Below are 21,992 nucleotides of genomic sequence, written 5' to 3' on the forward strand. Positions count from 1 at the left end.
GGGTTGTGGATTGTTAAGGTAGGCAACAACCCTTATCTAAGGGAAAATAAGAGAACACACTCAAAAATTGCACTTCGCAATTGATGAGGCATGAACCCCCACTAATAAGATGAGAGTCGAGAGCATTAATAGATGAGGCATACCACAACTGTTGTTAAGCAGGGGGTGTTTTTTTATGTATAAAGCAAAGGGCCCTTCACATATTTTAACTCAAGGGTGGGTGAGGGTGTTGGCCATGTGTGAGGGCCAAGTCCCAATTTTTTATCAAAGGAGAAAGAACAACATTATTCTAAATTTTTGAGATTTAAGGGATATTTTGACAAATTTTGAACATTGAGTGCCATTTTTAGGTTGCATTCACAAACATGTACATAGAGGAAGCATCATGGGCATGTTATAGACCTACCGAAAATTAACTGGTTTTGTAGAATGTCCATGAGAAGTAAAAGTGATTGACATGACCATGCCACCCAAGGCCACCAAAAAAAAGAAAAAGGAAGAAAACAAGGGATACTAGGCGCTCCGCGCCTAGACTCACGGGGCGAGCACGATTTTCGCGGCAAGGGCAGGTGCTGGATGCGTGGCACCTACCCCCACGTTTCTTTGTGGGGAGGTTGGGGGCTGCCACGTGGCACCCAGCCCCAACCTCCCCTTAACTAATAGTAAATATTTTAAAATTATTTTCTGAACCGCAAAAGAAAAAAAAAAGGAAGAAAACAAAAGGGAACTTTTAGAGCCATTTTGGCAAAAGAAGGGCTATTTTTTAAAGAATTATTTTCGAATAGCAAAATATGTTTCTTCCTGACGAGGGAATGGGGACCGTTTGGTTTTAAAGCTCGTATCAACAACCCGACAGCAGGCAAGTCGATCAGATTGTCATGGCGTCGTCAAGGTACTGAAGCTTTCTGTTTTCGCTCATGCTAAGATAGTACGATAAGTCACCGGGCCTGTATTATTAGCCCTGGCATGGTATCTGCTGTTACAGTTATCTCTAGTACACAGTCACTGTTCATAAGAACCAGAGGTTAGTGTCAAGCGAATTGCATAAATTGGGGTAAAATTCCTCTAAAAATTTCTGGACAAGTGGTTTTATTTCTGATCAGGATACACTCCGGTTTACATGTAATTTCCAAAAAAAAAAAAAAGAAGCCTCGGAAAATCCAAGTTATATTTTTGGAAAAAGACCTATAATGTTTATCAAATTGTGTGATAACTTGGTAAAGATGAGTCCCGTATAGTTATCTTTTTAAAGAAATGGGAAGGTTTTCCTTATGATAATCATACATTCTTACAAATAGTGCACCTAAGAGATGATCCTTTATGGGTGGCTGAACAACAAAAGTAGAGCTGCTGTGGTAGCATTCACCATAGTACTCTTCCTACTTGGGACATGCTCTATCTCAAAGGAAAACAGAGACACAAAATGCCAAAATGTCATCATGTCAATTGTCTTAATTTGCCTAGGAGACATATTTGGCTGTGATTAAGTGAGAAGAGACCTCAATGCATGTTGATCCATCTTGATCTAGAAATTCTGTCCAGCATATATGTCCTTCACTTATGCAGGACTGTGATGTTCTAACTAGGATATGTTATGAAGGATGGAGTACTTTTGACACACTTTCATGAATGGGAAATAAGAGACCTTGTCAATTGTGGGACCTGGCATGGGAAGGCCATCTAGTTGGTCTTGAAATAAGAAATGACCATGCACTTACATTGAGATCTAGTGTTCACCCAGTTTTGTATCAGGGATTTCCCTTTTCCCTATTTTTTGGCCATTCACTGGTCTGTTGACCATATTTTAGGTTGTCCAGTTTTTCTGAACTGGCCTATTTATAGTTAGCACGCTTTGTACATTGCACCCTTAGTCTGCGGTCAATTTGGTTTCTTTGCCTTCATTGTGTTTTTTTCTCTTTTTTTGCTGTCCAATGCTTTGCCGCGGTTTCCAACTTTCCATCATGATATTAGGGCACATACCCTATTCTTGTCATTGAAGCTTACCCCAAAGGTAGACAATTATTGTTTGTGGGAGTGTGCTAAGTTGGAACTGCATTTCCTGTGACAGAAACCTTCACAGCTGACTGTGTTTGCTGATGCAACAGCGTTCAGCAGTTCGGACTTCCCAAGCCTTTGATGGCAGGTGTTGTAGCAAATTGCTGTGTTTTTGCAGTCTACAGACGTCCCTTCTTCATGCTGATTGAGGTGTTTCAGGAGGGCTCTGGACTGTTTGAGATCAACTGCATGCAGTCCAAGGCAGAGAACTATTGTGTTTTTGTAGCGCCCTGCGGATCATGCCATCTCAACCTGCATTCTTGGCACAAAGGGCTTCCTGTTCATCCCCACCAACATCGAATTGACTGATGATAACTATGGGTTCTGGTCCGTTGGAAGAGATCTAGGAAACCTTCTTGAAGATGCAGCAACATTAGTGCATAATCAAAGGTGTAGCCTTGATCCCAGAGAATGATGATGATGCAAGAGTGCCATGTTGCTGATCCAGCAGCTGTAGTTGCCCTCATTTTTCTTATGGAGAAGGTACATGCTTCAGCTGGTAAACACAAGCTCTCTTCTTTGCGCTTATTTGAAGGCTAGAATGTTGGGATGGATATCTGCCATTACAAACTAGAGAAGTAGCCTGTTCATTTCAAACACTTGTTTGAGCAAGTGTAGAAGCTGATTGAATTCTTGATCAGCTTAAGTTCATTGGCAAGACCTTCATAAATGATGAATATATAATGCAATTTATGCAAAAGCCTCTGGATTCCTTCTATGCTTTCAAGAGCACCATCAATGCCAAGACAAGACAAGTTGCCCACCCTTGCTAAGTTTTACATGCTGCTATAGAATGAGATTGCTCGCGTTTCACTTGCTACCCATTCTCCTGCTGCCCTGTTGCCACCAGCTGCTGCCAAGACAAACCGTCCTTGCACTCCTTCCTGTGCCCTGCTTGCCTGCTCAGCCTGCCCTGCCTGTCCAAGAGGTGCTTGGTAACACCCCCTCTTAGATCCTAGATGTGGCATGAGGCAGCTCAGGGATTTGAAGTGTTGATGTAGAACAATCTGAGGAAGAGCTTTGGTGAAGAGATCTATAGTGACAGTACCATCCAAGATCTTGTCACAGGGATGAAATGGTCCTAGATCTCTATGTGCTTTGTCCGTCCATGGAACACCAATGGCTATGCAACTCTCATTGTTGCATAGAAGAGTGGTAGCATGGGTCTGACTATAGCCAAACTCTCCAAACCACCTCTGGAGCCACATGGTCTCACATGTGGTAGATGATGCTACTTGGTTCTCGGCCTTCATTGAAGACAACGACACCATTGTTTGCTTCTTGCTACTCGAAGATATAGCACTTGTCCAAGAAGAAAGATGAAGCTAGTTGTCCATCTCTGAAGATCAACATCACTAGCCCAGTTAGAAATTGTTCCATCCATGCAACACCAAGGTGGCATCTCCTAGATCTACTGGATAGAAATGCCAAGATTGGGGGTTTCCTTGAGGAATCAAAGAATCCTCAAAGCAGCTTGTGAATGAGTTTTCTTGGGCTCACTCATAGACCTTGCAAGCAAACCAACCGGATAACAAAGATTGATCTGAGTGTTGAGTAGCCAAATCAAGGGTCCAATCAGTCGTCGGTAGTAGCTAGAAGCATCAACAACCAACAAATTTGGATGGGCTGGAGCCTTTCAGATAGGATCCATAATAGTAGAGATGAGATGGCATGTGGAAATCTCAAAGGTGGTCAAGTGCTCTCGCACATACTGCTATTGGGAGAGAGAGACCCCCCTCCACCTAAGAAGAAATGCAGAAGGCGCATGTTGGTCATCTCAAAGTTCTCATCTAAGGCATCCTTTGTCTGCTTGACCATCTGGATGTGGTCACCTGTAAGTATGAGCTCGTCCACATATAGCACAAACACCACATGCATATCTGTTGAGGTGTGAACATACAAATTTGGATTGGAGTCCGACCTACGATACCCCAACCTCTCCCAAAGAAGATACATGTATCTTCATTCCAGGCTCGAGAAGCTTGTGTAAGTGCCTAAAGAGCCTTCTTTAAACCATACACCTTACCATTTAAGACAAAGAACCTAGGATGATAGTCCACATAGATCTCTTTTAAGTCCCTATTCAAGAATGCTAATGTCACGTCCAATTGGAAAACCAGCCATCTCTTATGGCTGGCTATGGCAAGTACTGTACGAATGGTGGTCATTCACCCGATAGGAGCAAATCTATCAACAAAGACTACACTTGGTTGTGTGCAAATCCTTTAGCCACCAAACTTGTCATCATTGAGATATTTGGACTTGAAGACCCACTTCACTCCTATCACTTTGCGATGGATAGGCCTTAGTACTAACACCCAAGTGCCATTCCACTCTATAGCCTCCAACTCTTATTTCATGGTCTTCTGCCTCTCCAATGGATGCGGGTTCCTTGATTGCCATGGCATAGGTCATCAACCCATAATTAGTGCATAGAGTCTCATATATGCGATTGATTATGACAAACCTGCATCACGGAGGGTCTGGTGAGCTTATTGGTGGAGGCGGCCAAATCTTCCCCCGCTCTCTTTGATGGAGTCTTTGGATTAGCCACCAGCTCGGAATTTGATGTTAGGTTGTATTTTGTCAAATTGTCATTTCCTGGTTGTGAGTTTTGTTAGAGTTTGATGGAGACGTAGGAGCTTTGATTGTTTTAGCCCCTTATTTTCTCATGCATTTCTTTTTCAGTGAGTTTGGGTGTATTCACATTGGTAGAGGAGAGTTTTTCAGCCTCTGCATTTCCTTTTTAGTGGTAGTTGGAGGACCTGTTCAACCTGCTCAGGTTTCGATCAGCTTGTGTAGGCTGCCAGCATTATTTCATCATCCAGCTGCTGGTGGATCAGCATGTTCATCCCTTTCTTGATCAGGTCAGCTAGTTTTCAGTCTCATCTGCTATTTATAGCAGGGTGATTTGCTGGCTGCCATCATTCACAAGTGTTCTGCTGCAGATTTTGGACAGCACACTCCGACTTCAGCCTCTCCTCCATCCTTGGTGTTGCTGTTTGTCATCAACTTGATATGGTTCCCTCGCATCTTGGGCTGTGTGCAGGGACTGATCAGTCCACTCTTTGTATTCAGCTTCCATTCAAATTGAGTGCAGATTTATCACTTCATCCTTTTTGTTCTTCGCAGTCTTTCTCTCTCCTTCTCTCTCCTTGTTCGTGTTCTCTTTCGTTGCACACTCACATGGGAACATCACAAAAGTGAGGACTTGGAGACTTTACAAAGAGAAGACCACACTTTTGTTTTGGCAAGAAAAATGTGGCTAGTTATATTACTCAGAAGATTTTACATCGAAGTACATGTGCTCAATAGATTGGCTGGAGCTGATATAAAGTCATGTTAGAATCATATATACAAGCCTCTCAAGGTGGTCTGGAGGGGATGGGGGATAGAAGCCACAAAGGAGGAGAGTACCCCCACCTGGGGTTGCTTGTCTCCATCGTGAAGAATAGATCATGACCACCCTAGGTACGTATTAAGAAGTGGTGTCAGAGCTCCTTACAAGCTCAAGAGTCACCCTACACCTTATCCTAGCGGCTGCGGAGGGAGTGGATGATCAAGGTCTAGAGCTCTGCCAAAGTCTCATATGTGGACAAGTATCCGCCACCCAAAACTAATTAACAGCATACCTTCTATATGTCCCATACTGCGAGGCTTCCAATAAACTCCCACACCTCCAAATGCTCTGTTGTTGGTTCTAATACTTGGCGGATGGTTAGTGTCTCCAAGCCAACCATAGCATAGGAACTTTCATCAATAAGAAAAATAGTATCATGCATCTCAACCTCATACAGTAAGTGGCAACCTTGGCTAACTACCTGGGAGTAGACGACCCTTTAAGATATAAATTCTAGGCTAGGCGCCACTCGATTGAGAATATGGCATGCTCCTCTTCACACTAGTTGCGCTGCCTCACAGGACCAAAGGCAATGCTTTGGAGTTTCCAACGCTGCAGTGGACAATACAAATTTATCTTGTTGCATCTGAACCAGCCAACTCCCAACAGCCAAGCCTCCTTGTGCTAGTAGCCATAAGAAATATGACACCCTTTGCAGCTTGCAGCTATCCCACAATGCTGTGTTCCGCCCTGTGCCTGTTGCGTGAGGATGCCCATTCCATATCCTTCTGTGTCAAAACATGCTCTCCAATCTGTGTTGTGTAGGCCAGAAGCCCTGGGCTTCTTGGCAACTACTATGGCGAGCCAAAGCCACTCTCCAAGGTCCCACTTCACCTCATCAAGTGGCCGGCTTGAGGACCTCGATCTCTGTCAGCCTGAGCATAGTCAGCCTTAGTAGACCAACTCTGACAGATTTCAAGATTAGAATAATGTATGAGAATGTGCCACACTCTGACTATAAATAATTTGTCAGGAAATAATGCCCAGCAGCAGGTCGGCCGAGTGAATAAAATAATGCAGAAAAACTGTCTGAGTGCAGAAACTGTCCCATTGTACCTGTGCCACATGGCACCTGTCGGCCCTGCTGACGTGGCATCCTGTCGTACTGTTGACGTAGCACCTGCTTTGCTAACGTGGCACTCGGACTGTACTGCTGTCCAGGAAATGACTCTCTAACACCCCCTCTCAGATTCTGGTTAGGCCAAAAGATTGAGGGATCTGAAATGCTGCCGAAGAAGAGCCTGGGGGAGTGCCTTCGTGAATAAACCTACAAGATTATTCTCCGTCTTGTAGTACTCCACATTAATGGTCCTGTCCAGAAGCTTCTCTCGAATGAACTGATACTGGATCTCAATGTGCTTCGTTCGGGCATGGAATATAGGATTCCGTACCAAGGCAATGCAACTCTCATTGTCACACTGCAGAAGAGTAGGACGAGTCTGGGGGCAGCCAAGCTCCTCCAACAATCTTCGAAGCCACACAACCTCACATGTGGTGGAAGACGCAACCCGATACTCCGCCTCAGTAGAAGAAAGAGCTATCGTGGGCTGCTTCTTGCTACTCCAAGAGATAACACCTGTACCCAAGGTAAAACAGTAACCAGTAGTAGACTGCCGGTGGTCCACATCGCCAGCCCAATCCGAGTCGCTCCAACCTGCAAGAACAAGATTTGAAGCATTTGTACCTACTGGATAAGAAATCCCTAAGTCAGAGGTCCCCCTCAAATACTGAAGAATCCTCAAGGCAGCCTGCCAATGCACTTGTGTGGGTTCACTCATGAACCCCGCCAAAAGACCTACAACAAAACAAAGATCAACACGAGTGTTGAGAAGCCAAATCAAAGATCCAATCAACTGACGGTAGCGGGAAGCATCCCCTACTGAGTGTGAAGTGGCCTTCCAATTTGGATCCATAGGAGTAGAAATGGTGACAAGTCTCCATCTCAAAAGTCACCAAGAGCTCCTGAATATATCTTTGCTGAGAGATGAAAATCCCCTATGGAGTGATAAATCTCGTGACCCAAGAAGAAATGAAGAAGCCCCAAATCCGTCATCTCGAATATCTGATGTAAAGCTGTCTTGGTCTCTTGGACCTTCTGTGCATGATCCCCTGTAAGGATCAAATCATCAATATACAATACAAACAACACATGACCAATCTTGGAAGTGTGCACATAAAGCTGAGGATCGGCCTGGGAGCGTTGATATTCCAACTTTGACTGAAGAAACAAGTTGATCTTCTCATTCCATGCACACAGAGTTTGCTTGAGGCCATACAAGGCCTTCTTCAACCTGTAAACTTTCCCATTCGAGGATCCAAAGCTAGGAGGCTGCTCAACATAGATCTCCTCCTGCAAGTCACCATTGAGATGTTGGAAGCGATAGGGACGCAGCTCGAGCAGGAGTTAACGAGTGAGTGTGACGGCTTGAGAAAGTGTGAGTAGAGTGAAAGTACGAGACGATAAGAGTGTACCAACAATGTGTTGGTACACAAAGAATAAAATGTATTTATACTTAGGGCACGTAAAGGGTGCGTTCACATGTACAATGTGCGTGTACTATACACGGAGGTTACCGGGCCTTTATATCCCAACAACCTCCCACTTAAAGGTCCGATATGAACCTCTAGCTAACCAACTCCCACTAGTCGAATGCAATGCTCGTGCTGAGCTTTGCTTAGAATTTTAGTGAGAACATCTGCAGGGTTATCTTGTGTTTTAATCTTGGTCAATGTGATTTGACCATCTTCCAGAATCTGTCTGATGAAGTGATATTGCACATCTATATGCTTTGTGCGTGAATGATACATGGCATTCTTAGCCAGATACACAGCACTCTGGCTATCACATCCCAAAACTGCAGTATCCATAGACATGCCGAGATCATTTGCAAGTCTGCTCAACCATATAGCTTCCTTAGAAGCTTCAGTAGCTGATATGTATTCAGCTTCAGTGGTACTCAATGCAACAATATTCTGCAACTTGGAACACCAAGAAACAGCCCCACCAGCAACTGTAAAGACATACCCGTTGGTGGACCTACGAGTGTCCAAGTCACTTGCCATGTCTGCATCACAATAACCTTGCAAACTAAGTGCACCCTACTCATAACAAATACTTTTTCTTTGTGTACCCTTAAGGTATCGAAGAATACACTTGACAGCCTCCCAATGTGCTTTGCTAAGATTTGACATAAGCTGCTAACAACTCCCACTGCATGAGCAATATTTAGACGAGTAGAAACCATAGCATACATAAGAGAGCCATAAGTTGATGCATAAGGAACTCCCTTCATAGCATTTGCTTCCACGTCATCTTTCGGGCTGTTGGCTTTGCTAAGCTTGAGATAAGGAGGTAAGGGTACCCCAAAAGGCTTAGCTTCAGCCATGTTAAATCTGTCCAGTACCTTTCCAATGTACTTTTCTTGAGATAAAAACATCAATTTCTGCATTCTATCTCTATGAATCCGCATGCCCAAAATATGCTCTGCATTTCCCAAATCTTTAAAGGAGAAAGTTGATTTCAGCTGATTTTTGAGAGCTTCCAAGCTAGTCTTTCTTTTCCCAGCTAGTAACATATCATCCACATACAAAACAAGTATGATGGGGCTGCCATCTGTATCCTTTTTCATGTACAAGCAATGATCTGCATAATTGGGTGTAAACTCATGAGATAGCATAAAAGTATCAAACTTTTTGTACCATTGCTGTGGTGTTGGCTTCAGCCCATACAGGCTATGTTTTAGCTTACACACCATTTGCTCTTTTCCAGGAACTACAAAGCCCTCAGGCTGTTTCATATAGATTTCCTCATCAATGTCACCACGCAAGAAAGCTGTTTTTACATCCATCTGATACAGCTCTAAACCCAAAACAGCAGTAAGAGCAAAAGCACACGTAAAGTGGTCATCTTCACAACAGGTGAGAAAACCTCTTGGAAGTCAATCCCTTCCTTTTGTGCATAACCTTTGGCAACTAGCCTCGCCTTGTACTTGGGTTTCCCATCAACTGTCTTGACTTTGTACACCCATTTGTTTGGAAGTGGCTTCCTTCCCTTTGGCAATGACACAAGATCCCAAGTATCATTTGCATATAGAGATTTAATCTCTTCCTGCATAGCTAGCTCCCACTTACTGCTGAACTCACATGACTTGGCCTCTTTGTATGTAAGAGGCTCACCCTCATCTGTAAGCATTACATAATGCAAGGAGGGGTCAAACCTATGTGGTTGCCTTCTTACGCGTGTAGCGTACCCAATGATCAACATTTTCAGGAATTGGGTCTACATCTGGAGGTATATTATTTTCAGCATTCATTTGCTGTTGTAAACCATTTTCAGCATGCTGTTCATGTTGTACAACACCTTCATCTTCATTTCCAGCACTTGCAATTTCATAATCAGCAAGCCTATTGCTGTCCATGACCTCCTCGTGCTTCTATTTGCTGTCCATCATCATCTGGCTCAAAAATAACCGGCTGATCATTAGTTTCAGCCTGTGGTACAGCACCATGAGGCTCATTTTCTGAAGTAATAGGTGGCTGCAAACTTTGAAACTTCACCTTTTTCAGATCTTCATTAGAGGCTAAAGTGGCTTTCAGCAAATTTGCCTCATTGAACACAACATTACGGCTGCGAATAATTTTCTTGGACTGAGGTAACCACACTCTATAGCCAAATTCACCCTCATCACCATAGCCCATGAAAATGCCTTTGGTGGATTTTGGGTCAAGTTTATTCCTTAGCTCATTCCTAACATGCACGAAAGTATGACAACCAAATATGCGTAAATGGTCATATGAGGCTGATTTGCCAGACCAAACCTCCTCAGGGATGCCATTATTTAAGGACCTGTTGGGAGAGTGGTTGCAAATGTGAACCGCAGTTTTGAGTGCCTCTCCCCAAAATGCATGAGGGAGATTAGTAGTGGACAGCATGCACCGCACTGTTTCATATAAAGTCCTGTTATATCTTTCAGCCACCCCATTTGAAGAAGGGCTGTAAGGGGATGTAAGCTCCTTCTTAATACCATGTAAGTCACAAAATGACTTGAATTCAGTCGATGTGAACTCACTTCCATTATCAGTTCTCAAGCATTTCAGCTTTCTACATATCTGAGTGGTCACAAATGCATGAAAAGTTTTAAAAACAGCAAACACTTCACTTTTCTTTTTCAGCAAGTACACCCAAATCTTCTTGGAACAATCGTCAATAAAGGAGACAAAATATGCAGCACCACCCAATGATTTCACGGGCATACTACATACATCAGAATGCACTAAGTCTAAGACATTGGACTTACGAGAGACACCAGAGTAAAATGAATTTTTTATTTGCTTTCCAAATTGACACTCATTACAAAAATTAAGTTTAGAGCCTTTTCCATCAACCCTCTTCAGAGAGGTAAGGACATCAAGTCCTTTTTGGCTCATATGGCCTAATCTCCTATGCCATAACTCCAAGTGGTTGCAAATTTCAGCAATTGCAAGAAACTTGCCGTTCAAGGCTTTACAGTGCAAACAATACAATGTGCCCTTCTTGGTTCCTTTTGCAATCAGCATGGAACCCTTTTTTACTTTCCACAAACCACCACCAAACAGTGTGGTGTAGCCATGCAAGTCAAGCTGATCAACAGATAATAAACTCTTTTTAATGCCAGGCACATATCTGACATCTTTCAACACAAGCTCTTGACCATTGTCTAAAGACAAGTGTACGGTGCCAATCCCATCAATGCTGCAAGCATGGTTATTTCCAAGGTACACCTTTCCATAACTGCTTACATTGAACATAGCAAAACACTCCAAGCAAGGAGTTACATGGAAAGAGGCACCAGAGTCTACAATCCAAGTCTAAGTGACACCTTCATCAACTGACAAGAGTGCATTGGTAATTTGCATATCCTGCATGTGACATACAAGGGCATCATAATCAAATGCACATAATACATCAGCCTCTGTATCTGAAAGCTTTTCTATGACCGCGCTAGAGGCCACATTAGCCTTCTCTTTGCCTTTGGTTGTCTCCGATGCATCTGTCTTTTCTTCCTTCTTTTTCTCTCTTGCATGATTCTTTCTCTCTTGTTCCTTCTTATAATATCTGCAATCAGGTTTCTTGTGGCCCTTCCGACCATAGTGATAGCAAGTAATGTCACTTTTATCCTTTCCTTTGCTCTTGCTCTTGTTTCTCTACCTTGCATTTGCATTTTTCTTTTTAGCCCTGCCTCTTATATTATAAGTTGAGTTGTTGCCTTCTCCACTAGACATACATCTAATTTCTTCATTCAACATAGAACCCCTCACCCCATCATATGAGAGATTAGGGTTATTGCTGAGTGAAACCACCAAGGTTTCCCACGAGTCCGGCAGTGCCATGATAAAAAAGATCGCCCTTAACTTATCATCAAAGTCCAAGTTTGCATCTTTGAGCTGATTTAGAATCCCTGTAAATGCACTCAAGTGCTCAGCTGCAGGCTTTGACTCATCCAGTCACATATTCACCAACTTGCGCATTAAATGCACTTGATTAATAGGTGTGGTGATCTTATAAGTAGTTTTCAGCTTCTCCCATATTGCATAACCTGTGTCTAAACCCTTAATGTTTGTCAGAATGTCATCAGTGACACCCATCTTTATGTAAGCCACAGCCTTTTTATTCACTCTGGCCCAATCTGCATTAGACATAAGTGTGGGTTTATCTTCCTGCAAAGCATCCTCACAATCCTTTAGGAACAAAATGCCCTGCATACGGTCTTTCCAAAGGTCAAAGCCATGACCATCAAACTCTTGATGTATGAACTGGAAGAAGTTGTAGCCATTTTATCACGAACACAAGAGTAAATGCACTAATTTGCAAAAGCACAAGCTGAACTAGCAAGATGCACTGCTGTTCTTTCTCAACCAGAAGTAAATTCCTGCTGTTTGAACATGAGTCAGCCACCAAACGGGCAAAAATGCAGAAATTTACCAAATTCTTCGTAAATCCCCAAAATTTCAAATACAAAATTACATAAATGTCAGTCAATCTGACCCAACTGAGTAAAATTTTGCCAATACATGAAAAGCCCCAAATTTCTGGGACCCAATGTCAGGAAATTTTGCTCAAAGGGGAATTTTTTTGACTAATTTCACAAAATCCCCAAATTAATTTGGGTCACCACTCACAATGTATGCAATTTTTGACTCGAAAGTCACTGACAGGCATGAACGATGTCAAATCTGGGAAAAGCCCCAAATTTCTAGCTCGAATTCTCACAAGTCTGTGATTTGTGCTTCTGACATGTGAACTCCCGTAAAGAAAGAAGAAGAGAGTAATTGAAAAATTAAAAGAGATTTTTGATTTTTGAAGACTGACGGGGTTGTTGACCATCGCATTACTGACAGCCCGCTGGTGTTCGTTCCACGCGTACGTGTCTCATGCCATTGGCAGTTCTGGTTCCCTTCGTCACGACACTGCGCCTGGAGAAGTCGCCTGATTGTCGCACAGTCACCGTCCATTTGCAATTCGATGCCCGTCTGCAGTTCTTCGCCTAGTTGTCATGCCTTTTGTCTGCTGTCAGCTACACGCCTGCATCGTCACTTCGAGCAATATTCTGCTCGTCTTCTGCATTGCAGTTCGATGCCCGTCTGCAGTTCTTCGCCCAGTTGTCATGCCTTTTGCCTGCTGTCAGCTACACGCCTGCATCATCACTTCGAGCAGTATTCTGCTCGTCTTTTGGAGGGCTGCTTGGCTGCTGGTCTTCTTCACGGGAAGGGTGCACAAGAGTCGGCTCTGATACTTGTTGGAAGCGATAGGGACGCAACTTGAGCAGGAATGAACGAGTGAGTGTGACGGCTTGAGAGAGTCTGAGCAGAGTGAAAGTACGAGACGATAAGAGTGTACCAATAATGTGTTGGTACGCAAAGAATAAAATGTATTTATACTTAGGGCACGTAAAGGGTGTGTTCACATGTACAATGTGCGTGTACTATACACAGAGGTTACTGGGCCTTTATATCCCAACATGAGAAAGACCAACTTCTGATAGACACGCCATCTCCTATGGCCAGCCAAGGCAAGAACAGCTCGAATAGTCGCCACACGAGCAGTGGGGGCAAAAGTATCATGGAAGTCAATGCCTGGACGTTGAGCAAAACCTTTAGCAACAAGGTGAGGCTTGTGCTTGTCCAAAGAACCATCGCTAAGGTACTTGGTCTTGAAGACGCACTTGACACCAATCACCTTCTTGTGAGAGGGACGAGGCATAAGAGACCAAGTGCCATTCCTCTCAATAGCCTCCAGCGCGGCTTCCATAGCCTTCCGCCAATGGTCAGACTACAAAGCGTCCTTCACTGAAGTGGGCTCACGATCTTGCATAACATGGGTCATCAAACAATAGTTAGAGCAAACAAGCTCCGAAAAATGTACTTGATTCCTTTGTGACCTCCACGGTCCATCCTGCGGTTCCCACTCCTCAGGGACCCCCTCGATTCCTGAATCCTAGAGGGTGTTATGGACCTGACGAGGAGGAGGCCGGACCTGTCCGCGTTGCTCTCCATGTGCTGAAGACTCGGGAACATCCACCAGCCAAAGCTCCACTAGGATGGCCGTTGGAAGAGAAGACTCTGATTTAGAAGAAGAATCTCCATCAAGAGACTCGGGCTTCAAAGGAACTGTCTCGGGAGCCCAACTCTCCCCTGGATATCCAAGGTGGGGGTGCTCCTCACCCCCCTCTGTGGCCGGAACTTCCACGAACCATACATCTTGGCTCGTGTAGACATCCTGCTTGACGGGATCAAACTGACGATAACCTTGGGACTAGGAGCTGTAGCCAACAAAAACCTGTCGTTGGGAAGCCGCCTCAAACTTGTCACGTTGCGTCTTCGGGATGTGCACACATGCGTCACACCCAAAGATCCTGAAATACGCAACATCAGGCTTAGTCCCAAAGTAAGCTTCAAAAGGAGTCATCCTGTCAACGGCCGAAGTGGGAGATCAATTGAGGATGTGAACTGCAGTAGCCACTACCTCGGCCCACAGAAACTGAGGTGTCTGTCGGTGCTCCATCATGGCGCGTGCCATCTCGATCACACTTCGGTTCTTCTGCTCCAAAATGCCATTCCCGTGAGGAGTGTGATGTTAGCAAACTCCTGGTGAATGCCCCTATCGGCACAAAAATGAGCAAACTCATTAGACATAAATTCACCGCCCTTGTTTGAATGCAAGGTCTTCAGTTTGCCGGCCAGATCAGTTCTCCTCAAAGAGAAGTCAACACCTTGGAAGTGTGGGTACCACCATGTCCATTTGGAATCAGCTGCATCTCACCCCGCGCAACAATAGACACAGAAGAGCTGTCTCCTATGAGAATCTGCCCACGCGAAGGTCGCAAATGGGCAACACCAACGGGAGAATGAGTCATGTGCCGTGAGGCACCACTGTCCACAATCCACTCTCGAGCTTGGGGAGCTGTCATCGCAGCATCAGAAGTCTTCAGTGTGTAGTCCTCAATGACTGCTAAGTGTAGAAAAGCAGCTAATGAGGGTATAGCCACCACTCTAGAATCCTTTGTGTCCTTCTTCTTGGTGTCCTTCTTGTCTTTGTCGGGGCAATCCTTCTTTCAATGACCAGTCTTACCACCAATATGGCAGGTTGATTCCTTCTCCTTGTCCTTCTTGGATTTGTTGTCCTCCTTCTTCTTTTGGTCCTTCCCCTTCTTCTGAGAGGCTTGATCAACTAAAGCCTCCGATTTGGAAGCATCTGTTCCTTCAACTGTTCCTCCAGAGGAACTAACTCTTTCCACCAACGAGTCGACTCCCGCCCTGAGGCAATAAGAGCGGAATAAAAAGTACTGAATTGTGGCGGTAGTTGGGACAACAAAGTGATCGCCATGTCTTTAAAGGAAATATGCTTCCCCGCATTTTGAACGTGTATTTGAAGCTGCGGAAGCTTGTTGATGTGTTTCCAAAGTGAAGAAGACTTATTCACGGACAAGGTTTGCATCTGCACCTCCAAAGAAACCCTCTTCATTAGGGTCATCTGGTTATACATCTGGTCGAGCTCCAGCCATATCTCTCGAGTCACCGTCAAGTGCTCAATGTGAGCTATCGCGGCTGTGGTGCAAGACAGAAAAAGAAAAGAACGTATCCTGGCATTCAGTTTGTCCCAATGAGTATGGGCCTTGATCAATTCCGCACGAGCATTGAAAGAGAGTTTGGACTCATCTCTTACCGAGGGCCTGTTAATCTCCTCCATCACAAGCTTCGCCAAATCATAAGACTCCATAATGGCCAACATCATCACCCACTAGATGCGGTAATTGTCACCATCAAGCTTTTGATCTGATGGAAGAGCCGGTAGAACAAGCACCTTCTTGTTCCTGATCGCCTGGAACTCCAAATCAGTCTCTGTAGACATGTTCACCTAAAATGCCTGCACAAACGCAAAATCAGCCCCCTCTGACTGTGTAAACGCAGCCTATTAGGGCTGGTTCCTTCGCTGCCCAAACTGTCTTCATGCACCGGAGGCGATGAAAAGGTAAAATCTGCAGAGCAGAAGGCCTAAAACACAGCCTTTCTTCCCTTCGAACAGCAATAACCTACAGCAAATTCACCAACTGGACTCCTTTTTTGCATGCCCACGCTCGCTTCAGCCTTGATCTGATGTGCAGCCCTCCCGCTCACCCTCGAATGCTGGAAACACAGCCTTGTGTCACGCTGAAATCTCCTCTTCAGGTAGGTTCAGCACTTAATTAGTTCATCTTCACCGCTCTGATACCATGTCAGAGTGCAGCGATGCAGAAGTGTAGGACAAAGGCTGAGAAAGAGTGAACACAGAGTGAAGAGAGAGAGAGAAAAGGAGACAGTGTAACACAGAAAATCTGCAGTGTAGTAGGCTGTATAGGAATGCAGAAATATACACGGGTGCAGAGAAAATATCTGCGCATGTCTCCGCCTTGAGGACCTCGATCTCCGTCAGCCCGAGCACAGTCAGTCTCAGCCGACCAACTCTGACAGATCTCAAGATCAGAATAATGTATGAGAATGTGCCACACTCTGACTATAAATAGTCAATCAGGAAATAATGCCCAGTAGCAAGTCGGCTGCAGACTGAATAAAATAATGCAAAAAAACTATCCGATTGCAGAAACTGTTCGACTGTACTTGTGCCACGTGGCACCTGTCTGCCCTGCTGACATGGCATCTTGCCATACTGCTGACGTAGCACTTGCTTTGCTGACGTGACACTCGGGCCGCACTGCTGTCCAGGAAATGACTCTCTAACAGTAGGGATCCATCAACCAAGTCTTCTCCTGGAGTTTGATGACGCGAATCCTTCTCCAAGGTATCGCTAGCAACTCCTCCTTTTGTTGACCTTAGTTAAGGGCTAGCCTTTCGTCAGTGTAGATTGTGAAGAAAACCTCGTCGGGGGTATCGCCTAGTCTACCTGCAACCTGCAAGGGATGCCTACTAGTGAGAACCTAGCTGTCTACACCTTACTAAGCAGCATTGGCTCCCAAACGGGGGTGAAACATCCCTCTCAATCCAACTTGCGCATGAGACAATGCAAGCTAAACTCACAATAAAGGGATTGGACATCAAACTCACCTCATAGCCATAGAGCCAAATGGGCTCACCCCTAAGCCTAGGAGCTAGCAACACCGGATTACGACGACATCCTAGGTAAAGAAAAGGAACCTTAGCTAAGTGATTCCACAACTGGAGAAGAATTAAAGACGTGAAAATAATGAAATGCAAAAGATAAGAAGATAATGTATTGGTTGTCTGTAGTCATTGATAACACTATGTTGGGATATATTAGATATGCAGAAAATTCACATGTAGCTTGGTTCAAGGACATATTTTCAGTAAATACAAAGGTACAGAAGATTCAACTAAAGCAAGAGTTGAATACTTTGAAGAAAGGGAAGATGCTTGTAAATGAGTATGTTTTGAAAGTTAGGAGTGTTTGTAGATGTCTTAGCAACTATTGGTGTAATGCCTGATGATGATGATTTGGTTTCATCTACTTTGGGTATCCTTAATAATGAGAAGGCCTTTTGTTACTTCTGTATATGTACGGAAGCTGATTCCAAATTTTGATGAGTTAGTCTCTCTCGTGATTGTTGAAGAGATCAACATGCATGGTGAATCAACTTAAAGAAGTGATGAATAAGTCCAAGCAATTTACGCAAGTTTAGGAAGGGGACGTGGCTGATTCTCTTCAAGAGGCCATGATGGGTCGTGTTGGTGGTAACCAACAAAACATATTAAATCAATAGTTTGGTGATGTGTAAATTTCGGGAGATTGTAGTAATTCTAGAGGCAAGGGAAGCTCTAGAGGAAGAGGTGAATGTCAGAATAGAGGTCCTAGGAATTTTGATGTTGTCTACCATTATTATGGAAGAACAAGTTATATATGCAGCCCATGGTTTTGATAAAAAGGATGACATTTGCAATGGCAAGTTGCAACAAAAAAATTATGCATGGTATTTAGGACAAAATGATGATAAAAATGAGCGTTTATTTGTCATGCAATATATGATGAATACTGTTACAGGAAGGGGGGCATGTGATGATGTATAGTATGTTGATTCAGGTGTATCTAATAAAATGACTAGCCATGTTCAATGGTTTGGAGGAGATATAGGATTTACAATATCTAGGTTATGTAGAGACGGGTGAGGATTCATGTTATCCGATTTCACATATTGGAAAAGTTCATTTGTACTTACATGATGGTCAAACAAAGTTTTTGTTGGATGTTTTACATGTGCCATCCCATCAAAAGAATTTGGTATTTGTTGGTCAAATGGTAGAGCAAGGGCTGCAAGTTAAATTTAATGTGAAGGGCTGTTTAGTTGAAGACTTCAATAATAAGTGCAAGTTGGTTGCAAATGGAAGGAGAGTTGGCCGCATGTTTACTTTGGATATTGGAATTCTTGCTATAAGGATTGCTATGTATGCTAAAGGGAAATGTGAGGTTGTAGACATTGAAATATGGCATAGACATATTGGACATACAAATCTACAAAGGCTGAAATTAATGTAATCGAAAGGATTGGTTATAAGTTTGTCTACATTCAGAGTTGTAGAATTACATAAAGTTTGTGAAGCATGTCAATTGGGAAGTAGGCAAGGTAACTGTTTTCGCATGATAGTGATGTAAGCAATAATTGTTAGAAGTGGTGCAGCAATGGAAGCATGGACAAGTGTTGAAATAAATTGCTGAACACAAGATGTGCTCGAGAAATGGAATCCATATACCAAACATGAGATAGTCACGTATAACAGTGAGTCATTGGCTACGTGGTCACTGCCATCTGCTCCTCTCTCCAATGAGAAGTCCACTTGAAGAACGATGATGACTATAGTGATTGAGGAGGTGGAGTCTCCAAAATATAAAGGCCATAAATGTGACACTCATAAATGCTGGTCAATCGGCATCATTAATGCCAATCAACTAGCATGAAAAATGTCAAATTGGCATAAAATGCAAAGCAAATTAAATGCCTAAAATCCATGCAAATGTACCTAGTCCATCAGGCATGGATAGACTTACACGAGTTGATAATCCTGCTGTGACGGTTGGGCTCTTGGAATCCCCTGCAGGTCATGTCCATGACCCCTAGGAGGCATCCCATGAGCCCGTGACGCTTTGCGTTACAGTATGGCTTCCCAACTCAACACGCACTTGACACTCACTCAACACAACACGGCACCAAAGTTTGTAGAATGGTCCATCTTGAGGGCAAAGCTCATAGCATCCAAGCACGCTATGAGGTGAGGGAGCTAGGGGTACTTTCTCATACTCACCTCCCCTTGAAAAAACTCGATGTCCACATCGAGTAGAGGAACCATCTCATGGCCTACAAAATAGGCTTTCAAGTCTCCAAAATTCGGGGGTCTTAACACACCTCACCATCAAGGTGGTGGTGTCTGCCCGCTAGGTGCCATACCCACTGACTCTATACAAATGTGAAACATGGACTTTTCAAGACTACTGTTACGTCCCACCGAGTGATTCAATTTACAACTGTGGAATGGAATGGGATCAAGCAAACTGTGAAGGACTATGACTTTATTATGCACATCAACTATCCACCTGCTGACCATATTTACAAGCAGAGTGAAGGGTATGTGAGAGTGCGCAACGGAAGAACACGAACACGGAGGAGAGGAGAGAGAAAGCAGAGAATGAAGGAAGAAAATCTGCACTGACTGAAATGAATGCTGAATACACTGAAATGGACTGATCAGTCCCTGCACGCAGCCCAAAGCGTCAGTGAGGGCACCAGATCAGGGTGATGATGACACAGCACCGAAGACGGAGGAAGATGACGGAGTCGGAGTGTGCACCTGCCAAAGAAGGAGGGAAGTTGATAATACAACTGACTGCCAAGTGGGAAATGGCTATAAATAGCCAAAAAACCCACAAACTGGCCGACCTGAAATTTGAGGCCATAAATATGTCCGACCAGCATTTAATGCTAGTAAAAATGCCAGGAATGCTCAGAAAAATCCCGGAAAGGGTGGACAATGTCCGGCAGGTGAGGCAGGCTGATGAATGCAGAAACTGCCCCGGGAAATGCACATCTGAGTGCTCTAGAATGAGCTACCTCCTCCGTCAAAACAAGTGATAGACATGTCAGAGCTCCTAATGTCCTCGTCTGACTCAGACTGAGGCTCACAGGCGGGAGATGACAAGGCATGACAAACATGACTGCTAACACCCCCTCTTAGATCCTGGATGTGGCTGAAGGCCAAGGGAGAAACGGATCCTGGGGTGGCAAGAGGAATGCCAAGGTCAATGAAGTCCGTCGATGTAGACTGCTGCTGAAGGAGCTCCTCACAATCCTGGGAATCCCCCTCTAAAACACTAGGGACCAGGGAATCCACAGCCACATCATCGAGATCGTCCCCCTCTGAAAGGGATGGGGGGTACGAGGGAACCACCGGAGGAGAAGGTGAGGGATGGGAAGGAACCTGTGGAATAGAAGGTGCACAAGTGGGAACGGGTGTAGCAATAGACTGCTGCGGAGGACCCTGCATCAAAGAAGGGGAATGGAGCTTGTAAAGCCCGCTCTCCTGCCAACCTGTAGATAAGACAGCTCCTGTAAAAGAATCCTCAATAACAACGGCATGCTCGGTGAAGATCACTCGTGTGCCAAGCCTCGTAAGGCCATAAACTGAGAGGAGGGGAAGGCCCAAATCCGAAACATGTAGGGCCTGTGAAAAGGAGCTCGAAGGTCGGTCGGTAAACAAAGGCAATGTGCCAACACCACTAATAGGCACCGATAAAATGTTACCAACAGTGACTGAACCCTCTGATGGACGGAGATCTTGTAACAAATCACCTCGGGGAGTCATATGACTCGAAGCACCACTGTCCACTAACCAAGGCTGTGCAGAAGACACTGCAGCCACGGAAGAAGGATCCTCCTCCAAAGCATGGATATGAAGGAACACTGACTCATGGGTAACAGCTGGTGTAGAGGTAGAAGAAGGCTCCGATGTAGATCCACCCTTCGCTCCCGGACGAAGGTGAGGGTACTTCTTCCAGCATTTCTCCTTTGGATGTGTCCCTTTCCCACAGTGTGGGCACTTCGGTCGCTCTGAATCCGAGTCAGAGCCTGAAGAACTGTCCTTCTGCTTAGCCTTTGACTTCTTCTTCTTCTTCTGTCCTCCCGAACCTGCAACAAAGGCTCTAGTGGAGTCGGATCCACTAGCACTGACCTCTCTGAGTCACTCGTCATGCTCCAAGACAAGCGGGGACAGCTCCTCCCATAGAAGCTTCTCACGGGTCCTCGATGTAAGAAGGCTGGTGTAGAAGACATCAAACCGAGGCGATGGTAGCTGAGTCAAAAGAATCATAGCCATGTCTTCAGAAGATATCGTCCGACCGAGGGATGCAAGCTCATCCCTCATATCCTGTTATCTGTTGATGTGGTCCTTCATGGAAGGACTATCATCAATAGCGAGCATCCGCAACTTCTTTTCAAGAGATATCCGGTGGGCAAGCGTCTTCTGTTGATAGAGAGACGCGAGCTTTCTCCACACGTCCGCTGCAGTCTTCAACCTGTGGACATGAACAAGGACAGAATCCTGCAAACTCAGAAAGAGGAAAGATCTGGCTCTAGAATTAAGCCGATCCCATAAGGCTGCACGATCCATAGATGTCCCATCTGCGGGATCCACCTGAGGCCGGGGAATAGGAACAGAAACAAGCTCCCAAAGATCGAAGGAGTCCAAGATACACTCCACCTTGCAGGACCATAAAGAAAAGTTGGAGCCATCCAACCGGTCCTCTTTGGGCAGCTGAGGAAGTACGGGTACCTGTACAGGGGGTACCAAAGGCTACATCTTCGGCCCTCTCGAAGTGGCTCGCCGAGATACATGAATAGAAGGGGGATGGGAAAGAGGAATAGACTCCGGACGACGATCCTCGTGATAGAAATCACGCCTCCGTTCAGATGAATGTCGAGACAAAATCTCATCATCTGAATCATCAAAACCTGTAAACTGATGATAAGACATCTTCTAAATCTGCAAAACACCAAACACCAAA

General features: G+C 44.6%; 1 protein-coding gene across 1 annotated transcript in view; it reads left to right on the forward strand.

The window, feature by feature from the left end:
* Positions 1-765: 765 nt before the first annotated feature.
* The window catches only part of LOC148040998 (NAD(P)-binding Rossmann-fold superfamily protein), a 60,095-nt gene continuing 38,868 nt past the window's right edge, over positions 766-21,992 (forward strand). Inside the window, exon 1 of the mRNA XM_087687363.1 lies at positions 766-892. Coding sequence (XP_087543489.1) covers positions 879-892 — 14 coding nt within the window. The 5' untranslated portion in view covers positions 766-878. The remainder of the gene's footprint in view (positions 893-21,992) is intronic.

This window comes from Lygodium microphyllum, chromosome 1 (assembly GCF_053477565.2).
Source record: "Lygodium microphyllum isolate KBCC chromosome 1, Lygodium_microphyllum_v1.1.10, whole genome shotgun sequence".
Taxonomy (NCBI): domain Eukaryota; kingdom Viridiplantae; phylum Streptophyta; class Polypodiopsida; order Schizaeales; family Lygodiaceae; genus Lygodium; species Lygodium microphyllum.